The sequence below is a fragment of the Eptatretus burgeri genome, chromosome 13 (genome assembly GCF_056783735.1).
Source record: "Eptatretus burgeri isolate ZD-2024b chromosome 13, Ebu_testis_v1, whole genome shotgun sequence".
Lineage (NCBI taxonomy): Eukaryota > Metazoa > Chordata > Myxini > Myxiniformes > Myxinidae > Eptatretus > Eptatretus burgeri.
This window is the reverse complement of record NC_140973.1, coordinates 45,568,552-45,587,350: the sequence shown is the minus strand read 5'-3', so window position 1 is coordinate 45,587,350 and position 18,799 is coordinate 45,568,552. Positions and strand designations below refer to the sequence as shown.

Below are 18,799 nucleotides of genomic sequence, written 5' to 3'. Positions count from 1 at the left end.
TAGAGAAATAAACATTATTAACTCAGTGAAAAGCGACTCGTGCCACCTTCCTCATCCCGTTTGCTGTGGAGCGATTAAAACCGCCATCTTTGGGTTATAAAAAATAAACCGCCTCCATCGTTTCGGCTCATTCTACGTTGGCGAGACTGTTCAAGACCCGTGGACGTCACAATATGGATAGATAGATAGATAGATGAAGTGTGTAGTTTTTTGTATTACACCACACATTTAATATATTGTCGCGGGTCGGGCAGTTAGATTAATCCCCCCACTCCCCACTCCCTGACCCAATTGTGGTGAATGGGCGGTTAACACCAACCAGGCCCGGATTGCCGAGTGGTTTCCCTTAGGAGGCAGACACGTGAACCTCAGAGATTATGGCGTGCGCGGAAGGGGCAGGACAGGGCAGCACTGGCAGTGCACAGCACTCCCCACTCCCCGACCCAATTGTGGTGAATGTTCGGTTAACACCAACCAGGCCCGGATCGCCGAGTGGTTTCCCTTAGGAGGCAGACACGTGAACCTCAGAGATTATGGCACGCGCGGAAGGGGCAGGACAGGGCAGCACTGGCAGTGCACAGCACAGAGTCTATACTCGAACCCATAACAGATACACGGACACAGCAACTTAAAATAAACGGGGATTTAATGAAAATCGAATAAAAATTGACATGTGTAATTCAAAAAGTAATAATAATACGTGAAATAAATTAAGGTCAAAGTCAAGGCACCTCTAAACACGGATTATAATACAGACAAGGAGAAAATGATACAAAAGAAAATCCTCCCTTTATTCTGGCACTTAGCTTTGTACAGAGATGGTCTCCATTGAACTCTGCGATCGAGCCGCCTCTTCCTGTGCGGGAAGATGTGCCCGAAAATAGCGCCGAGCCACGTGCTGGGCGGGAAATGTACGTGAGGTAATTTGTGAGGTGGTATTCAACACCAGGGCTCAGCAACCGCCGTGCGGCTTCTTCGTCGATCACGCTTGCCAATGCCACAGCTCTCTGCAGAATGGCACTGCTCCCTTCGGTGATATACACTAGGCTTTGAGGTTGGTCTCTCAAGACCAGCATATTTACAGCATGACACAAGAATCACGCAGCCATTTTGTCGTGCCGAGAAGAGAGCAAAGCGAGATCCTCCGTCCTAGCCACGTTCCTGTCACCTACTGTCTCACTACTCCAGTCTGCTCTTCGAATCTCACCGTTCTTCCATTTCCGGGTGTGGCTTGTTCACACAAAAAACTAGGAAGGCGGGGCTTCTGCCTGCTCAGCACATTTGGCTTGCTGCTTCTTGTTATAAAAATGCACTATTTTCAATGTTGGCTTGTAAATACAAAAAACGAAGCAGAAGGTCACAGGGGGCAATTACACACTGGGGAAACTTGGCCTTAATCCGTATCTAATTAACACAGCACCCCCCCCCCCCCCCCCCATGTGGTGATAAGTAACACTTAAGCTCAATTTCCCCACTTAATTTACATCGAGATGTCTCCAACACGTCCATGGACGAAGCAACTCCATACAATCCGAACTTTGCTGTTAAATTCCTCCATCTACCTCCACATCCACAACAATATATTTGTTTCGAACTGTGAATTGTATTTTGAAAAGGCCTTGCGAGTGTGTACGTTAGGTGTCAGGGTTTTAAAGTTTTCTTTATTTTTAATTTGGCCTTTTTAAATGAGTGTAGTGATCAGAGGTGGGGTGATTAAAAAACAAAAAAAAAATTGGGGACATTCATTTGATACATCGTTAATTGTTGCAGCGTGAATGCGATTGAAAGCCCGCAAAAAAACACACACACACACACACACACACACACACACACACACACACACACACACACACACACACACACACACACACACACACACACACACACACACACACACACCTTGCCAATGCTCCTGAAGAGAGTGGGTGTTTCTCAGGGATAAAGATGTGGTTGTATTACAATAACACCTCTGTAGCATGACATAGCTATGCATGTTATTCTGACGTGCCTTTATTTGGGCGGTGTATCGGCAAAACAAAAATAACCCGGGTTACGTGCATGAAGCAAAAACATCCCTAATGCTTATAATTCAAAATACCTCACTGTACTGGAAACCGTGGGGACAGACATACTGCACTGGAAATGGTGGAGACTTGTAATACCCTCCCCCACCTGGACGCAACACTACACGATATTTGCATCATCCCTCGCCACTCCCTGCCAAGATCACTGGCAAAGACAAAAACACCCCTATACATTCATTGGGGTCATGCTGATCCAAATGTAGCAAGTCTGGATGTGATTGACCCAGAACTGAACGAGTAGTAGCATGACAAACACACAAACACTGGTCCATGAATTATATTAAGGACAAGGGAAGAAAGGGGGACGTGATTGTGAATTTAATAGTCAAGGACCTATTTCCCATAGAGGCCTTAAAATAAGGTCTTGCTCAACCCACACCACATACAAGGTCTAAATGCATATTATGTTAAGGGGCTGTCACACCTTGACGATTTAGCCAACCTATGCCGATTTATGAAAAATTTGCCTAATACGCTGGCACATGTCTAATACGTTATGGGTAGGTTTTGTATACGTTAAGAGCACGCTGAAAAACACTGCCATAAGTTGTTGAACTTTGTGGTTTTTCTCAAATTTTCGTATGCTTAAAATTTTACGACGTACTCGGCGTTTGGCTCACACGTTCCGCTACGCTGGCCATAAGGTTTAGGCACGTTATGCAATCGTTGACACACGTTATTTATATGTTACTCATATGTGGAAACACGTTGAGGTAACATTTGCGTACCCGAAACTTATTCATAAACACTATAGGTAACGTTTTATAAGCACGCTACATGAACGTTGTTCACAGCTCGCAACGCGCTACTAGAGTTTCTCATACATCGAAACACATCAAAGTAATGTTTAGGGAACCCGTGACTTATTTATAATCTATGAGTAACATGTTTGGGAATTAGTTGTAGAGCATGTCCTACGAACAAATACGTATGTAGACGTATTTGACGTCTTCAGAACGACCACAGAACTTACTGAACGCGTTTCTAACAAACAGCTGACGTAGAATGACGTATTCGCAGCGATTAGGGGAATTGGTATATAAAAAGGGGCTTCGCAGGAGGAACCCGTCTTTTTTTTAGACTTCGTGGTGAGTACATGTCCATGTCATTCCGAGAGATGGAGGATACGGCAAGGCTGAGACGACAATACCTACCTGTCCTCGAACATCAACATGACCTCATCGAGTTGACACTGTACCAGTTGCGTGCCAATAGAGCTGGGAGAAGAAGACGTGAACGGAGGAGAAGGAACTGGGTGAGACCATGGATCGGGAGGTGACGCCATTACGGCATATATGACCAGCTCATGGTGGAACTCCGGAACGAGGACCATGCATCCTTCAACAACTTCCTGCGAATGCCCCCAACGATGTTCGACGAGCTGCTCGCCAGAGTGGGTCCAAGGATAACCAAGCATTATTATGAAATCATTTCAATAGTCCAGTGGAAGCGATTTAACTCGTTCAATGGAAACGATTTCAATTGCCGAGCACCAGCGTCCAAAAACAATAGGCGAGTGACAGCAAGTTAACTCGTTCAATGGAAACGATTTGATTGGCCTTGCACCAGCGTCAAAAAACAATAGCCGAGTGACAGCCATTTATTAAAATAGTTTTGTGGCAGTCAATGGATAGCAAACGTCACGTAATCGTAAACGATGCGCTCCCACGTTATGCATGCGCTAGACTATCGTTGGGCATAGGTTGTGGACGCCTAAAACACGATAAGCAATCGTTGTTATCACTAATCTATAATATATCGAAGCGTTCTGTGTTCATTACTAGTACATTATGCATTTGTCAAAGTCTTTTTAATAATTTCAATAGTAAAACAAAGAAATATTTCATCTTCGGAATTTAGGAAAAAAATTAGCCCTAACAGAACATCGAACAATGGTGCAAAGTATTCTCCTATTCGTTGACGCAACGAGGATCCATCATTCCCCACAGCCTTCACATCACCCTTACATAGACATAAAGCTACTACCAATGCTACTACCACTACTACTACTACTATTATTAGTCACGCACACCTATTACTAGTAATAGTACTGCTACTATTGATACTACCGGCATTCACATCTACTCACCATGGAGTCTGGAACAATGATGGGTTTTTATTGTGAAGCCCATTTGTATATCCAAATTCCCCTAAACGCTGCCAATACGACAGTACACGGTAGATGTAAGTTAGAAACACTTTCAGTAAGTTCTATGGTTGTCCGGAAGACGTCAATTTAATTCGTCTACATACGACAATGTGCGTTTTACATACGTTACAAATAGGTTCATAGCATGTTACTCAACGGTTAGAAGCACGTTTTACTTAGGTTCAAAACAGGCTAGTCATAGGTTAAACGCACGTTACTCTTACGTTCATAGCACGCCAGTCATTGGTTCAAGGCCAGTTATACATAGTTTCAATGCACGTTACTCATAGTTTCCAAGAACGTTAAACATAGGCTAAGCTGACGCTACTCATTTGTTCAAAGCACGTTACTCATCGATTAGAAATTTGGTTTCAAGTATGTTGGCCATTACCTTGACGTGCTTCGACTTATGAGTAACCTACAAGTAACGTGTGTTCGCTGTGTTTAAACGATCGCGGAACGTGCTAGGAACAGATGCCAACGCATGCGAAACGTGTGAGCCTGACGTCGAGTACGTCTTAAAATTTCACGACGTATCAAACGGACTAGGTAATATGCCAGCGTACTTCAATGATTTCCAGCATACTCTAAACGTATACACAACTTACCTGTAGCATATTTGACGTGTGCCTAGCGTTGCAAACACATTTTTCATAGAATGGCATACGCTGGCAAAATCGTCAAGGTGTGACTGCGATGTTGACACTTCAAATTCTCAGGCAGTTTTGATTTCAATCGGCGTCCAGCAAGTTCTTAACTGGCTACGCCACGAGTTCGCCGGCGATACGTATAGCACGCAAAGGGTAAGTTAAACTCTCGTTTGTCATAGGTTTTGAACGCCGACCACAAGGTAAGCATTTGTTGGTAAAAGTTATGTATAACACAATGAAACGTTCTGTGCCCGTTACTAATATGTTATGCAAACGACCAACACGTTATGAATATGCCAAAAACTTAAAAAAAAACATCAAATTTCAGCATACGCCAGCGTTTTACATACATTTTTATACGTTGCCATTGCTGCCTAAAATGTCAAGGTGTGACAGAGCCCTTAGGGCAACCTCTCCTGAGCAGTTTTAGGGTGGGTGTCACTTCAAATTGTGGTATAGCATTTTTTCTACAGGCCATTTTGTATGGTGGGGGTCAAATAAAGTTTTTTTTCCATCAACGGGAGAATGTGATCCATGGTGGGTTGCTTTAGTCGATTGTATCTTTTAAACTGTTTAATTCCAATTATTATACAATGCATGGATATAAAGAGAAGAGATTGGTGCATACATATAAATTACTGTCAGTGAAGTATTAGTCGAAATTCATATGTAGAATCCCATAACGCAACAAACATGTAGTAGAATTCACCTGGCAAATCGAAAAAGTGTGTTTCTGGTTTTGTATTCCTCTGTTTGCTGAATGTCTGTTGAATGCATAATTTTTGTGCCTTTCTCTGTACAAAATGTATTATTTGTGATCTTGAGACAGTTTGCCTGTTAAATATACATAGCTAGACCGCGTTGGCAAAGAACGTATCCTAAATCATCTATGGTTTGCACATGTACCATTTTGAAGAGTAATGACTTTCTGCTGATTGTTATAATAAGATTTCTTTTCGTTTCAGGTAGTTGAACAGTTCCAAAAGTACCTGGACGTTCATCTTCAAGTATCTTGACCTGTTACTAATTTGTCTTCTGGGCTACAGACTGCAGTCTGTGAGGGATTAAACCTCGTATGATTTTGTAGATTTGATGGAGACATGGATGACGATACCAGCAGTGCTTGTGTGCTTCCTGTTTTGCCACCACGAAAACGGAGAAAGAGAACAAACTATGACAAATGTGTACTCTGTCAAGAAGATTCACAGGATGTTCTTCGAAAGGGACAGAGCACTTCCATAGAGAGGCTCATTTCTGCACTGCAATGCAGGCAAGATGAGCGTTATGAGCGACTGCTTCCAGATTTACAGAGACTACAGACCATGGATGTATTTGGCATTCAAATTGCTACAAGTCCTGCACTAGCAAACACAATCTCGATATTACTGCGAAGAGAAGAGGACCATCTCCGTCGCCGTCTGAAGTTTCGGGATCTGATACGATGGACGCAGATCAGCTAGGGAGACGGTCCAGATCACAGTCGAGTCTTGTAGACTGGTCAAAGTGCATGTTCTGCAAGAATAGGTCCCACAGAAAAGTGACAGAAATGCTGAATGCTAGCACATTTGAAGTGTGTCAATCTATCAAGGATTCTGCTGAAGCTTTAGGTGATGAAGATATGTTGCATATAATCCGTGGAGTAAACGGTGACATTGTGGCAGCTGAAGCAAAATATCACAAAGTATGCTTTTCAAAGTACACCAGTAAGTCAAACATCAAACATCGCACTTTTAAGGCCAGCGAAAATGAAGATCAATACACCAGCGCTTTCCAGGACTTAATTGATGGCCTTAAAACAGATTTGAAGCATGGCAAGGCATACGATATGCACAATCTTCTCGAAAAATATCAACGTCTTCTCGTAACACACGGTGTTGACCACGAAAAGGCCATCAAATACACAAAGCAGCATTTGAAGCTCAGATTGATGAGGCATTTTGGTGATGAGGTGGTATTCCACCAGCCCCTAATTAGAGAGCAATCAGAATTGATGTATACAAGCTCAATATCACTGCAAGATGTTCTGAATGCAGCCTTCAAAAAAACATTTGAGCCCCATGAAGACGAAGATTCTTCCGCTGATGAACAAGTTTTGCATCAGACAGAACGCACTAAACTTCTGTATCGTACTGCGATGCTGATCAGAGGGGATATTGCTGAGTGCAATGATATTCCTGTCAAGCCTTTGAACACGGATGATCTAGGTCTCATCACAGCGAAATCACTTATACCAGACAGTGTATACTGGTTCTTATGCTGGGTAATTTCGGCTGATGATAGTGACAATGCTGGGAACTTTCTGGCAGAATGCAAGAATCAATCAGACGAGTCATCATGAAGACGAGAATCAGACGAGAAGAGAAACAAGAATCAATCAGACAAGAAGGTCATCATGGTGGCACAATATCTACTTCATGGCTAACTATCAAACGCTGGTGTGGCGCCAGGCTCTGTATGCAAAACAAGATCTGCCAGACCCAGTTGGCAACGGATGGGAAGTGACAGACGACGACCAGGAGATAATTCAACCTTTATGGATGGAGAAAGACCCAGCACCAAAAGGTCTTGTAGAGCTTAGCACTTGCCACTGCGCCAAGAGTGCCTGTCGTCGGTCTGTTTGCACGTGTAGGGTGAATGGACTTTCGTGTACCGAGGCCTATTCGTGCATGGCTGAAAACTGCGAGAACCTTTCAAACATGTTAGAGGATGAGGACGATGATGAAGCTGAGGACGATACTTCTTAATTATGCCATGTTGGACACATTTAGATTTGCACTGATTGAGTGTCATTAATCAGTGAAGTGGTGTGTGTGTGTGCTCTCGGGAGAACAATGTAAAGTCCACATATGTATGTATATCTGTCCACTGTACATTTATCACTTGAGTCACAATCTTGAGTAAATCGGATATGGTGACTAAACTTGCTAGGATTGTAAAAATTGAGGTACGTAGTATTATCTCGTATATCAGAAGGGCTAGGGCATATCAATAATGTTGCAGTATTGATCGCGTTTGCACAAAGGACCACCCACCCCCGCGCCCCCACCCCCCCCCCCCAACCCCTCATGAAGCCACTTTTTCCTGGAATTGAATCACATATGTATACTGGAAGAATATCAATATGACACAGTGGTTGTTGGTTTATTGTGTATTTGTGCAACAGATATTTTGATACTTTGGTGTCAAATTTTCATTAGAGAATTACTGAGAATGCTTCTCTCCACATTATTTGGATTCCATGTACACATTCTGAATATTACCCCACCCATTGCAACTCGGATCTATATGTAGTATAATCCATTCTCATTCCATCCATGTATATCATGTCAAATTTGAGTGACTAGTTTGGAAAATACAGTCGTTTAAATCAACCCACCTCTCAACCTTGTTCTCATATTGGTGTGAAAACTTGATTTGACCCCCACTATACAAAATGGCCTGAAGAAAAAAACGTATACCACAATTCGAAGTGACACCCACCGTAGAAATGCTCCAGAGAGGTTGGTGTAACAGAATATGCAAACAAACATTGTATGTGGTGTGGGTTGAGAAAGACCTTTTTCCCCTGGGTCTTGCTCCTGGCGTATAATGTTCCATCTTTATTTACTTTTAACATTGTTCTTCACAAAAGGGACAGGAACAATGCAGGCATGATAGGCCAAATGGTAGTCCCATTGGGTCTTTTAGGTCTTCGGAAGGGAGGGGGAAGTCTTTTTGGGTCATCTGGGTAATTTAGGTTAAAATTGTGGGTGGCATCAGGTCAATTGTCCAACCAATGGGTAAACAGCGACCATACATAATCACAAATACTTGCTCCATTATATATATATATATATATATGCATATATATATATATACATACATATACACATATATATATATATATATATACATATACATATATATATATACATATACATATATATATATACATATATATATATATATATATATATATATATATATACATATACATATACATATATATATATATACATACATATATATATATATATATATATATATATACATACACACACACACACACACACATATATACACACACATATGGACTGACTTTACAGAAATTTTATTCAAAAAATATATTAAAATCACAGCTTGTCTCCTTCAAAATAGTTTCCGTCCAGTCTCACACACTTGTCCATCCTGTTCTTCCATGCTTCGATGCACCTCCGGAAGGCTTCTTCTGGAATCCTCTGGAGCTCCGTCATCAAGGCCCTTTTGATGGCCTCCACATCAGGAAATCGGGTCCTCTTGATCACCCCCTTGAGCTTGGGGAATCGGAAAAAAATCACAAGGGGCCAAGTCTGGCGAATATGGGGGTTGCTCCAGAGTTGGCACGTTCCTCTCCGCCAGAAACTGTCAGATGCTCAGGGCACTGTGAGCAGGGGCGTTGTCATGGTGGAGCACCCAGGCGTTGTTCTCCCACAGATCCCTCCTCTTGTCCCGGACTGATCTCATGAGGCGCCAGAGGATCTACTTGTGCACGTATTGATTCACTCTTTGACCCTGTGGTAGAAACTCGAAGTGGACAATGCCCTTGATGTCAAAAAAGGCGATGAGCATCACCTTGACCTTCGACTTCAACATCCTTGCTTTCTTTGGTCTTGGTGATGCCGGACATTTCCACTGACAACTCTGCCGTTTGGTCTCAGGATCATATTCGAATATCCACGATTCATCGCCAGTAATGACTCTCCCGAGCAGGTCTAGATCGTCCTCGAGGCGCTCAATAATGTCTTGACAGACAGTGACTCTTTGCTGTTTCTGGTCCTCGGACAACAGCTTGGGGACCATTTTTGCACACACCTTGCGCATTGAGATTTTCAGTGATGATGCTCCAGAGAGTGTCCTTGTTGATGGAAAGTTCCTCGGCAATCATCCGCACTGTGAGTTGACGATCTGCATGCACTATCTGCTTCACACGCTAGATGTTGTCCGCCGTTCTGCTCGTTGAAGGTCTTCCAGACCGTGGATAGTCTTCAACCTCCTCACAGCCCTCTTGTAACCTCGTGCCATTCAAATGCACGTGCCCATTACATCGTTTCTTCCCCGTAAACTTAGTGCAGCATTGCGAAGGATTCGGTATGCGTTTTGCTAAGCTTGGCAAGAAACTTCAGATTGGCTCTCTGCTCACGACTCATAGCGTGACGACTCAGACCAGACAACGTGTAAAGCACGACCTGTAAAAAAAAAAAAAATCACACATTGAGCGCAGTCAACCATCACCAATCATATATATTGCTGGAATGTTGCGAAAGACTGACGCAACCCGTTCATTCAAGTTCTGTAAGTGGAGCACACAGCAGGCTCAGTCCCGTTACTTTTTAGCCGGACTTCGTACACACAGACACCATTATGTAATTGTTTGTTTGCATGTGTTTCACATAAATAATCAAATAATGTAAAAAATAGAATTGTTCATTTTTATTTTTCATTATTCTCCATTTCTGTCTTTTGTCTTCCTTTCTATTGCTGTCTCTACATTTCTCCATCTATATTTTGTGAATGTACAGTATTCACAAAGGTGAATTCCCAGAGGTGTGTTCCATATCATCCAATCAGAGAACAGCTGAGCAGTTTTACAGCCATGTTGACATAGTTGTGACGTGTACCCAAACTGATGGAACAACTTGAACCCAAGCTGACGACCGACTCATGATATTAGATACAAAATTGAGAGTTGACTTTCTGAATTTGAGCATGCCGATTTCTTTCTGAAAGAAATCAGCATTTCTGAATTACAATTCAGAAATTTTATTTCTGAATCATCTCAAAATCAGTGTCGAAGATAGATAAAAGTAGTACGGTGTTCCTTTTCAAAATAAGGCTATTCAACACAGCACACGATCAGCTTATGACCACTGCTGTCATGCTATGACCATTTCTAGGCACAGCATGACAGCAGAGATCTTTGGATACAGAACCAATAGAATATGTTTGTATCACTTGTTTTAAAAACTATATGGGAACAAGTGTGTTGAAAAACTATTTAAATTCCTAATTTATCTGAAAAGTCATCCCACAAAGCAATTCAAATAATATGCACAAAGCAGCTCATTAATATTCATGACCCTGGAAGTAGCTAGCGATGCATTGTATGCATCAGGGAAGAATTAACACCTCTATTGTTCTGAATGACACCTCTATTGTACTGTGGTTGTTCAAGCTTCATCTTTTCTCCAAATCGACTCATCAATGAATGAAGGAAAGAAAAATGGGAAAATTAAATTCAATGCATGTACTCCACATCAACTTATTCTCAAAATAAAAAAATAAAAATAAAAACTCTACTTGGTTAAACATTTTAAAGGAAAGCAAACAAAATGAGACAGGAAGGAAAACAGGCCAAGTTACTGAGATGGTTGCCATGGAAATAGAATTCAGCCAATCACAGTAGTGATCTAATCAGGTTGAGATGACATCATGAGGAATAGATATATCTGCAATATGAAACCAAAATGTCCAACAGTTTTTGAAATATCACATACATAAAAGTACATGGACAGATGATCAGTCAGTCAGTCAGTTGGAGAGAGCTCATTTTAATATCCCCCCCCTCCACCCCATCTCCAACCTTGTCAAAGGGGTGGAGGACAACAAAATTACAAAGGAAAGAAAGACGAATGAGTCGATTGAATAGCATATTTGAGATGCAAGCAAGAGACCAGTATGCAAGAGCCTTTATAGCATCTGTTCTACCGACAGCATATATTGTCAAAGATTACACCCCTGCATGAATCTCCACCTCAAAGACAGATTGCAGGAATTTGTAATTGGTTCAGCGTGCCAGCGACAACTCGCTCAATGATTAACCCACCCACGGTATTTATATGCAACATGCATGTAAACACTGTGGTATCTTATTTGTGCACAAACTAAGACTATCAGATGGTACTTAACATCCTTCCCATGCACAGTGCACACATTGATGCCTCAGTCTACTTGTTAAACACCAGAATGATAGTTTATAGCTCGGTCAACATTCAAACCCCGGGTGGACAGCTCAGAGGCGAATGCACATATAATACTTCCAGGCTATCCGGCCAGCCTGAAAGATAACTTTGGGATGCATTATTACTTCTTTGTACAGCTGACAGCTTTAACTCAATTTCTACATTGGGCCTTTGTCAGGTGTAAAGTTGGCAAATACTGTATAAAGACAGAGGTGAACACATCAATGCAATCAACCAAGTCTATGAATCCCAAATGGTGCTTTCGTCAAAAAGCAGCATTATAGAATCGAGAACAATTCAAGATTTTTGTTCAAAGTCCTGCACCGCAAACTTTTGATTCAAGCAACACTCACAAACCACACGTTTGACAACACCCACCCAGGTGTAGACGCACCCAAACAGGTAAATGCGGAATGTTGTTGCAAACAGCAACGCCAGGTATCACACCACAAAGTTTTCACTTGATTGTTTTCTTGCGACATTGCACAACTAAAACATATGCGTTGTTTGCAAAAACATTCACCGATTGTATTATTGCAACACTAAATAAATAAATACAACATGGCTGTGATCATGTGCACCATATCACAAACAACAAAAATGCAACACGCTTCATGTCAGAGAAGCAACGATTAGCAGATAAGATAAATCCAAGCTTCAAATTCCATTATTTTACACACAAAAAACAGTCTCAGAAGTCCATGTGTGCAACCCACTGCCCCTCCCTCCTCCCCAACTTCCAACCCACCCCAGTGAAAGCAAGTAGATACAACTGATAAGTTTGACTTCAATGTGGTATTGATAAAGTGCAAGCATCACATGATGAGTGAAATGGCCTCCTCCTGCATCCAAGTTCCTTGTAAAGGTGACACACTAACCTTTTGCTAAATAATATAGCCATTACATTGGAGAAAAACCAATGACGTTAGGTATTCCTGTTCATCACAGTAGGACAAGCATATACTCCAACCAAAGCTCGTTTTGATTTGTGCTGCTATCATGGACATTGAGAAAAAGAAAAAAACCATGTTTCCATTCCAAGTCAAAAGGCTCTTATTTTTTTTTTTGCACAAAGACCAATATTTGTGCCAATAAATTATATAATGGTGGGTGGGGGTAGAGGGGAAGGGGGAGGAATTGATTTAGGGGTGTGAGGTACTACTGACTGTACTTGACTTCACCTCTTTTGCAATAATCAGCTTTCAGTGGTTTTTATCTACTATTTCAATACAAAAGAAAGGAAATTTAGCAGCTTCTTTATATGTCTCACTCACCACCAGATGGCTTCCGATCAAGGCCAAGCTGCTTCCTTGCCACCTCTGCCAAGGCCCCAATTCCCAAACCAACAGCTAAACCTATCAGGAAAGGAAGAGCAGGGGAAGGAGATGACAAAAACGTGAGAAAACAGGGGACATCAAAAACTATTTTTAAAAATGACCTTCAAATAATCCTTCCCCACTGCCACCATCACATCGATATATTTCACCATTATGCTCCAAAAAGCTTTGTCCTTTCATATACAACTCACCTTCACTTTCCTGCCCCTCCGCTTACCCCCCACCCCCCCAACCCCCCCCCCAAAACAGGTTGAAATCTCATGCATTTTGTTGACAATATTTAGCCAGCATTCAATCAACCTCATGAGCAGTAGCAATGATAAATCATGATTGGCAGGGGAGGTGGAAGGTAATGGGGAGGGGGGCTGAGTGTAAACAACCCAGTCAGTATAACCTTCACAGCACTACCAATGACACGAAAAGTCACACTAACTAAGCTTCATGCAGTTACTTATTTTAAACACATAGTTTTGAAAAATGTCACCCAAATAAGAGTTAGAAATTTGTTTACATTAACAGTAGACAATTGGAATACTTAAAGCATGGATACAGGACAGCAATGGACTGAATGCAGAACAATTACATCACACCAAATAAATTAGCAGAACAACAGATGATGCATCCATGTCTACAACCAAGCTGCTGTAAAATACTACACATTATATGTGGAGAAAAAAATAAAATAAAACAGAAGGAAACATGGTAAAGTACCATGCTGCTCAACATGCATGTTGCATTCTAAACAAAACTTAATGTGGAATCATGTACCAAAGCAAAGGAGGATGTTAGTGGTAGAATATGAATTGGCTCACAAAAGAGGAGGAACCTTTCAGGTGAAGACAAGGCAAAACAAAATGTTGCACACAGCTAACTTGCCAAAAACATGACCCATCCATTGAGTCGCAGCTTCCTTTTCCCATATACAGGATCTAGGCTCATGGAAGAGCAAGGTGACATAACATGGTCCACACAGCCATGGAACACCAAATTTCCAGTTTTCCAGGACAAAAAAAAAAAAACCTTTTATGCACAAGTTACATATTTTCCAATGTTCTCTGTACATAGATTTCCAAATGAGTCAATCATCCAAGCTACTGCATTTTTGATAGAATGAATCCAGATAGATAAATGTTTGGATATGACTTGGGAAGACGGTGAATATAAACAAAATACAAATGAAGTACAAATACCTGTCCTGGAACTAAATAATTCCAAGTGCATGCTAATGAGCTACTTTCTGCTTTATCAGGAGTTTCTGTAAACACTTGGATAATTTATGCATGATGTATGTGAAACCATTGCAGCTTGGCTTTGTTAAATCCCTGGGGAAAGTTAAAATTGGTCTTGAAGACACATTTGGAATTAACAAGTCTGACTGGCGGCATGTCAAATTATTTATATTTGTGCAATTTTCTCGATTTTACAGGCATTTCAAAGATTTGGATAGGTTTTTTCATGACTTTACAGTACTGGAAAATGCTTCTCATTTTTACAAGAGTTTCAAGTAATGTGTGAACCATGCAGAGGGTAAAAAGGCAACATACAAAAATAGATAGGACTGAACGAAGAGAAAGAAAAAAAATGGAGAAGAGAGAAAATAACTTGTAAGGTATGGTTAATGGAGAAAGTTAATCTAATATATAAAGCCGAGTTTGTGTATGTGGGAAAGTCTGTCTGTCTGTCTGTCTGTCTGCGAGACTGCTGAGACAGTCTGTCTGTCTGCGAAAGTGACGTGTCGCATATAACTCAATGTTTGCTTAACAGAATTCGCAATGACTGTTTCAAGCAAAACAAGAAAAAGAGCAATCAGAGATTGCAGATCCTCACCAGGACTGCTTTTATATGATGTATTTTGTGTGGCGTTTGTGTACTGGTGTGTTACGTAATTAGACAATTACAACTGCCACTTTATAACTGCTGGCAGTGATGACTGGGTACCAAGACACCCCACTTGGATCGGACACCTGACACTGACCCATGACGATTTTTTTAAAAATTATTATTCATTATTCTATTGAATTCAAAATTCAAATCAAATGGAAGACCAAATAGGTACAGTCCTGCATTGGAGTAATCAGAAGGAACCGAAATAAGCAAAAATCAAAGATGAAGTCATCAGGAGGAACCTGGATAGGATTTGCATTTAAGCTGCTACTCCTCTACCCTCAAACCCATCTAGGCACAGCCAAGTAAACCTTATTCAAAAGAAAAAAAGAAAAAGAACCCATATCAAAAGATTAAATAATTCTGGCTGCCAGACCATGCTTCTGATCAAGTTTTTTTTTTTTTTTTTTTTTTTTTTTTTTTGTATACCTTGGTCGAGGCTCGTATGAGAGCAAACACACAACTCACAGCAAGGAGGCATGAGACAAGAGGGGCGGGAGTGGAAGGGACAAAACATTGGGGAACAGACACAGGTGAACTGTGGAAGGGAGAGGGATGGGGATGGGACGAGGAACATGGCGAGGAGAAGATGGACATTACAGGGACTTTCAGGAAGGAAAGCAGGAGAATTGAAGGAAGTGGGCTTGGGTGGATTATCGGGGGTAGAAAAGATCCAGGATTTGGATGGGGGAAGATAAGAGGTGGTGGTGAACAGCTGTTTTGAAAGCCTGGAGGGAAGAATGGGAAAGAATAGAGTGATGAAGTTTATTCCAAAGGCGGGAAAAAAGAGGAATGAAAGAGTGAAGATGAGCAGTGATTCGTGATTTTGGTAGTTTTACCAGAAGGGGGTTGTTGGCGGACCTTGAGCGCCCTGTGGAAATGTGGTTGGGACAAATCGCAGAGAGAGCAGGGGGGGCAAGGCTGGAGAGGAGTCGGTAGAAGACAGAAAGACCACCGACCAACCTGCGGTGATTGAGTGAGAGGCCCAAAGACTCAGCTTCATTGCGGGAGATGCCAATGATCTTAAAAGCCCTGGTTTCGACAGCGTGAAGTCGAGAAAGGTGGGAGGCAGGAGCACCAGCCCAGAGGGGAGAGCAGTACTCCATCAGGCTACGGACAAAAGCTTTGAAAGTGGTCAGGAGCTCAAGAGGGCCGAGGAAGGACTTTGCACGACGGAGGATTCCAAGTCGGCGACTGGCTTTTGAGGCAAGGTTGGAAATGTGACTTTCCCAGGAAAGGTCATGGCAGATAGTGAGACCCAGAAGCTTGAAAGAAAAGACTTCTTCCAGAGGATTGTTGAGAAAGTGGATGGGGGGGTTTTGTAAACGGTCCTTTCGAAGAGACATAGTGAGAGTGTGAGATTTGTCTGGATTGAAAGACATGTTCCACTTGTTGGACCAGTTTGTGATTTTATCCAGATCTGCAGTGAGCGAAGAAGCTGCTGCTTGCCGGTCTGAGGGATGACAGATGGTACGGCAGAGGGTGGAGTTGACATTTAAAACATGCATTTTCCATCACTACAAGATCATAATTGTGATGTTTCACATCAATTGCTTTAGCAGGTCCAGAGAAAACATTATTTAATATTTTTCTTCAATCCAATATGGCTGCCAATTATTCTGATCAATTATTCCTTAAACTTGTACACCCATGACTTGGGGAACATTTATGTGAAGTTTCCCCTCGATATGTCCAGCCGTTCTGGAGAAGATTTTTTTATAGATTTTAGGGTAAATCCAAAATGGCAGCCAAACCATGTGACTGATGTCATATGTGTGAACCTGTTGTTCCTCATGGTGAGATGGTCAACCATGTAAAATTTCACATCTATCTGTTCAGCCACTTGAGAGAAGATTTTTGAAGGTTTTTATTGTTATTATTTAATTATATGGCTACCGAATCACATGAATGATGTCATCAAAAAAAAATTCTGGGGACCATTTTATCCCTAGATGACCGTCAAAAATTTTCACTGATCAGTTGTAGCGCTCTACATATGCAATTATGACATCATAATGAAGGCAAAAAATCCCACTTATTCTGCATGAGGAGTGCTTGCCGTGTGCCCTGTTTCAATTATTTCCTTGGTGCAGTGAGAGATAGTGGTCCAAAGTTTTTCTGTTTTTCCAACATGGCTGCCACACCACATGACATATGATGTCATAATTATGATTAAAACATTCCACATGAGTGGTCAGAAGTGGAAAGAAACAGAAGATGGTGAAAATTTCGTCTCAATCCGACAAGTGGTTGCGGAGAAAAACACAAAAGTTCTGTGCGGACAAATAAACAAGAAAAAGATGTCATGCAGAGCACTATACTTGCAAAATCCAAAATACTAATTTGACCTCAAAAATAATTGGTGGTTGTATTCACTGAGCCGATATGAAAATATTGTTCAAATTTCAAGTCAATCGGATGAAAATTGAGGATTTTAGAAATTAGAAGAATTTGTTGACCTCAAAAACAATAGGCTTCTTGCTCATGACAAACTCGACCATGTGGTGAAGTTTCGTGAAGATCGATTTGGAATTGTGACCTATAGGTGATAAAAAGACAAGCAGACACACAGACAGACAGACAAAATCGACTGATGAATATACTTGAAAAATCTTCCATTTTACAAGTGACAGACAGACAGACAGACAGACAGACCCCTCTCCTTCGGCGAGGGTAAATATCCATGTTTGCTTCTGTGCAGTTTGAAAAAAGATGTCCCTACACATGACGTCATCACGTGGCAATGTCTACAATTGCAGGAATGCACTTATAATTTGAGTCCCTTTTATAACATCCTAAAACTCATGGAAAAATGATATGATGGAAAGTTTATTTGCTAATTACTAGGAGGAGGGGAGGAGGAGGAGGAGGAGGAGGAGGAGGAGGAGGAGGAGGAGGAGGAGGAGGAGAATCGTAGGAAATATCATGCAAAACACGGCAGTTTCGTGCAAGGTGTCTCACTGACGTCTCATCTAATAGATAAAGCTGAGGTTATGTCTGTGGGCGGATGCGTGGGTCTGAACAAGGTACGTTTTCGTTACAACGAAAATACTCATGATTAATATTGTCTTTCATTTAAAAAAAAAAAAAAAGTCCTTTTATCAGTGCTTTGTTGGTACTGCATGCTGTTGAGATGTCCAGTGGTGTGTTCAGGTACCAAGCTTGCGCTTGCCAAGCCGGCTGTTCCTTAACAGTTTCAAATGGAGTGCTTGCTTGAGTGCTTAAGCCACTTAGCAAGCACTGTACAAGAAACGAAATAACTGAACACACCCCAGATTCATGACATGGTGATGAGGATAAACATCTATAGCCTCATTATTTCAGCCGTAATCAATGAATTCGTCCCTCAAGGGTTAGGGTGGGAGGAGGCAGGGGAAGGGGAAGGGGTGCGAAGAGGGACCAGACGTTGCCCGGCAACACCAGATACCCCTGCAAGTGGAGATATAAAATATTACAGGTCAGGATAGGGAGGACAAGAGATGGTGGTGCACTGTCTGCTTGAAGCCCTCAAGAGAAGTGTGTGATTGAACAGCTTCAGGAAGATGGTTCTGCAAATTGGGGGGAAAGAAACAGAAGAGTGGAGGTGGTAAGCATGGATTTTGGGAGTTTATCCAGTCAGAGGTTACTGGAAGAACGTGCGAGTCCTGGAGACAGCCAAACAGAAATTTTAATAGTTACTAGACGACCCGTGAACCTGTTGGGTTCCCATTGTGACAGC

General features: G+C 41.7%; 1 protein-coding gene across 2 annotated transcripts in view; it reads right to left on the bottom strand.

The window, feature by feature from the left end:
• The window catches only part of LOC147014363 (atypical kinase COQ8B, mitochondrial-like), a 92,955-nt gene that overhangs the window by 30,992 nt on the left and 43,164 nt on the right, over nucleotides 1-18,799 (bottom strand). For both annotated transcript variants that reach the window (XM_085852275.1, XM_085852276.1), the window contains one exon: nucleotides 13,135-13,215. In XM_085852275.1, the coding sequence (XP_085708401.1) occupies nucleotides 13,135-13,215 (81 nt within the window). The remainder of the gene's footprint in view (nucleotides 1-13,134; nucleotides 13,216-18,799) is intronic.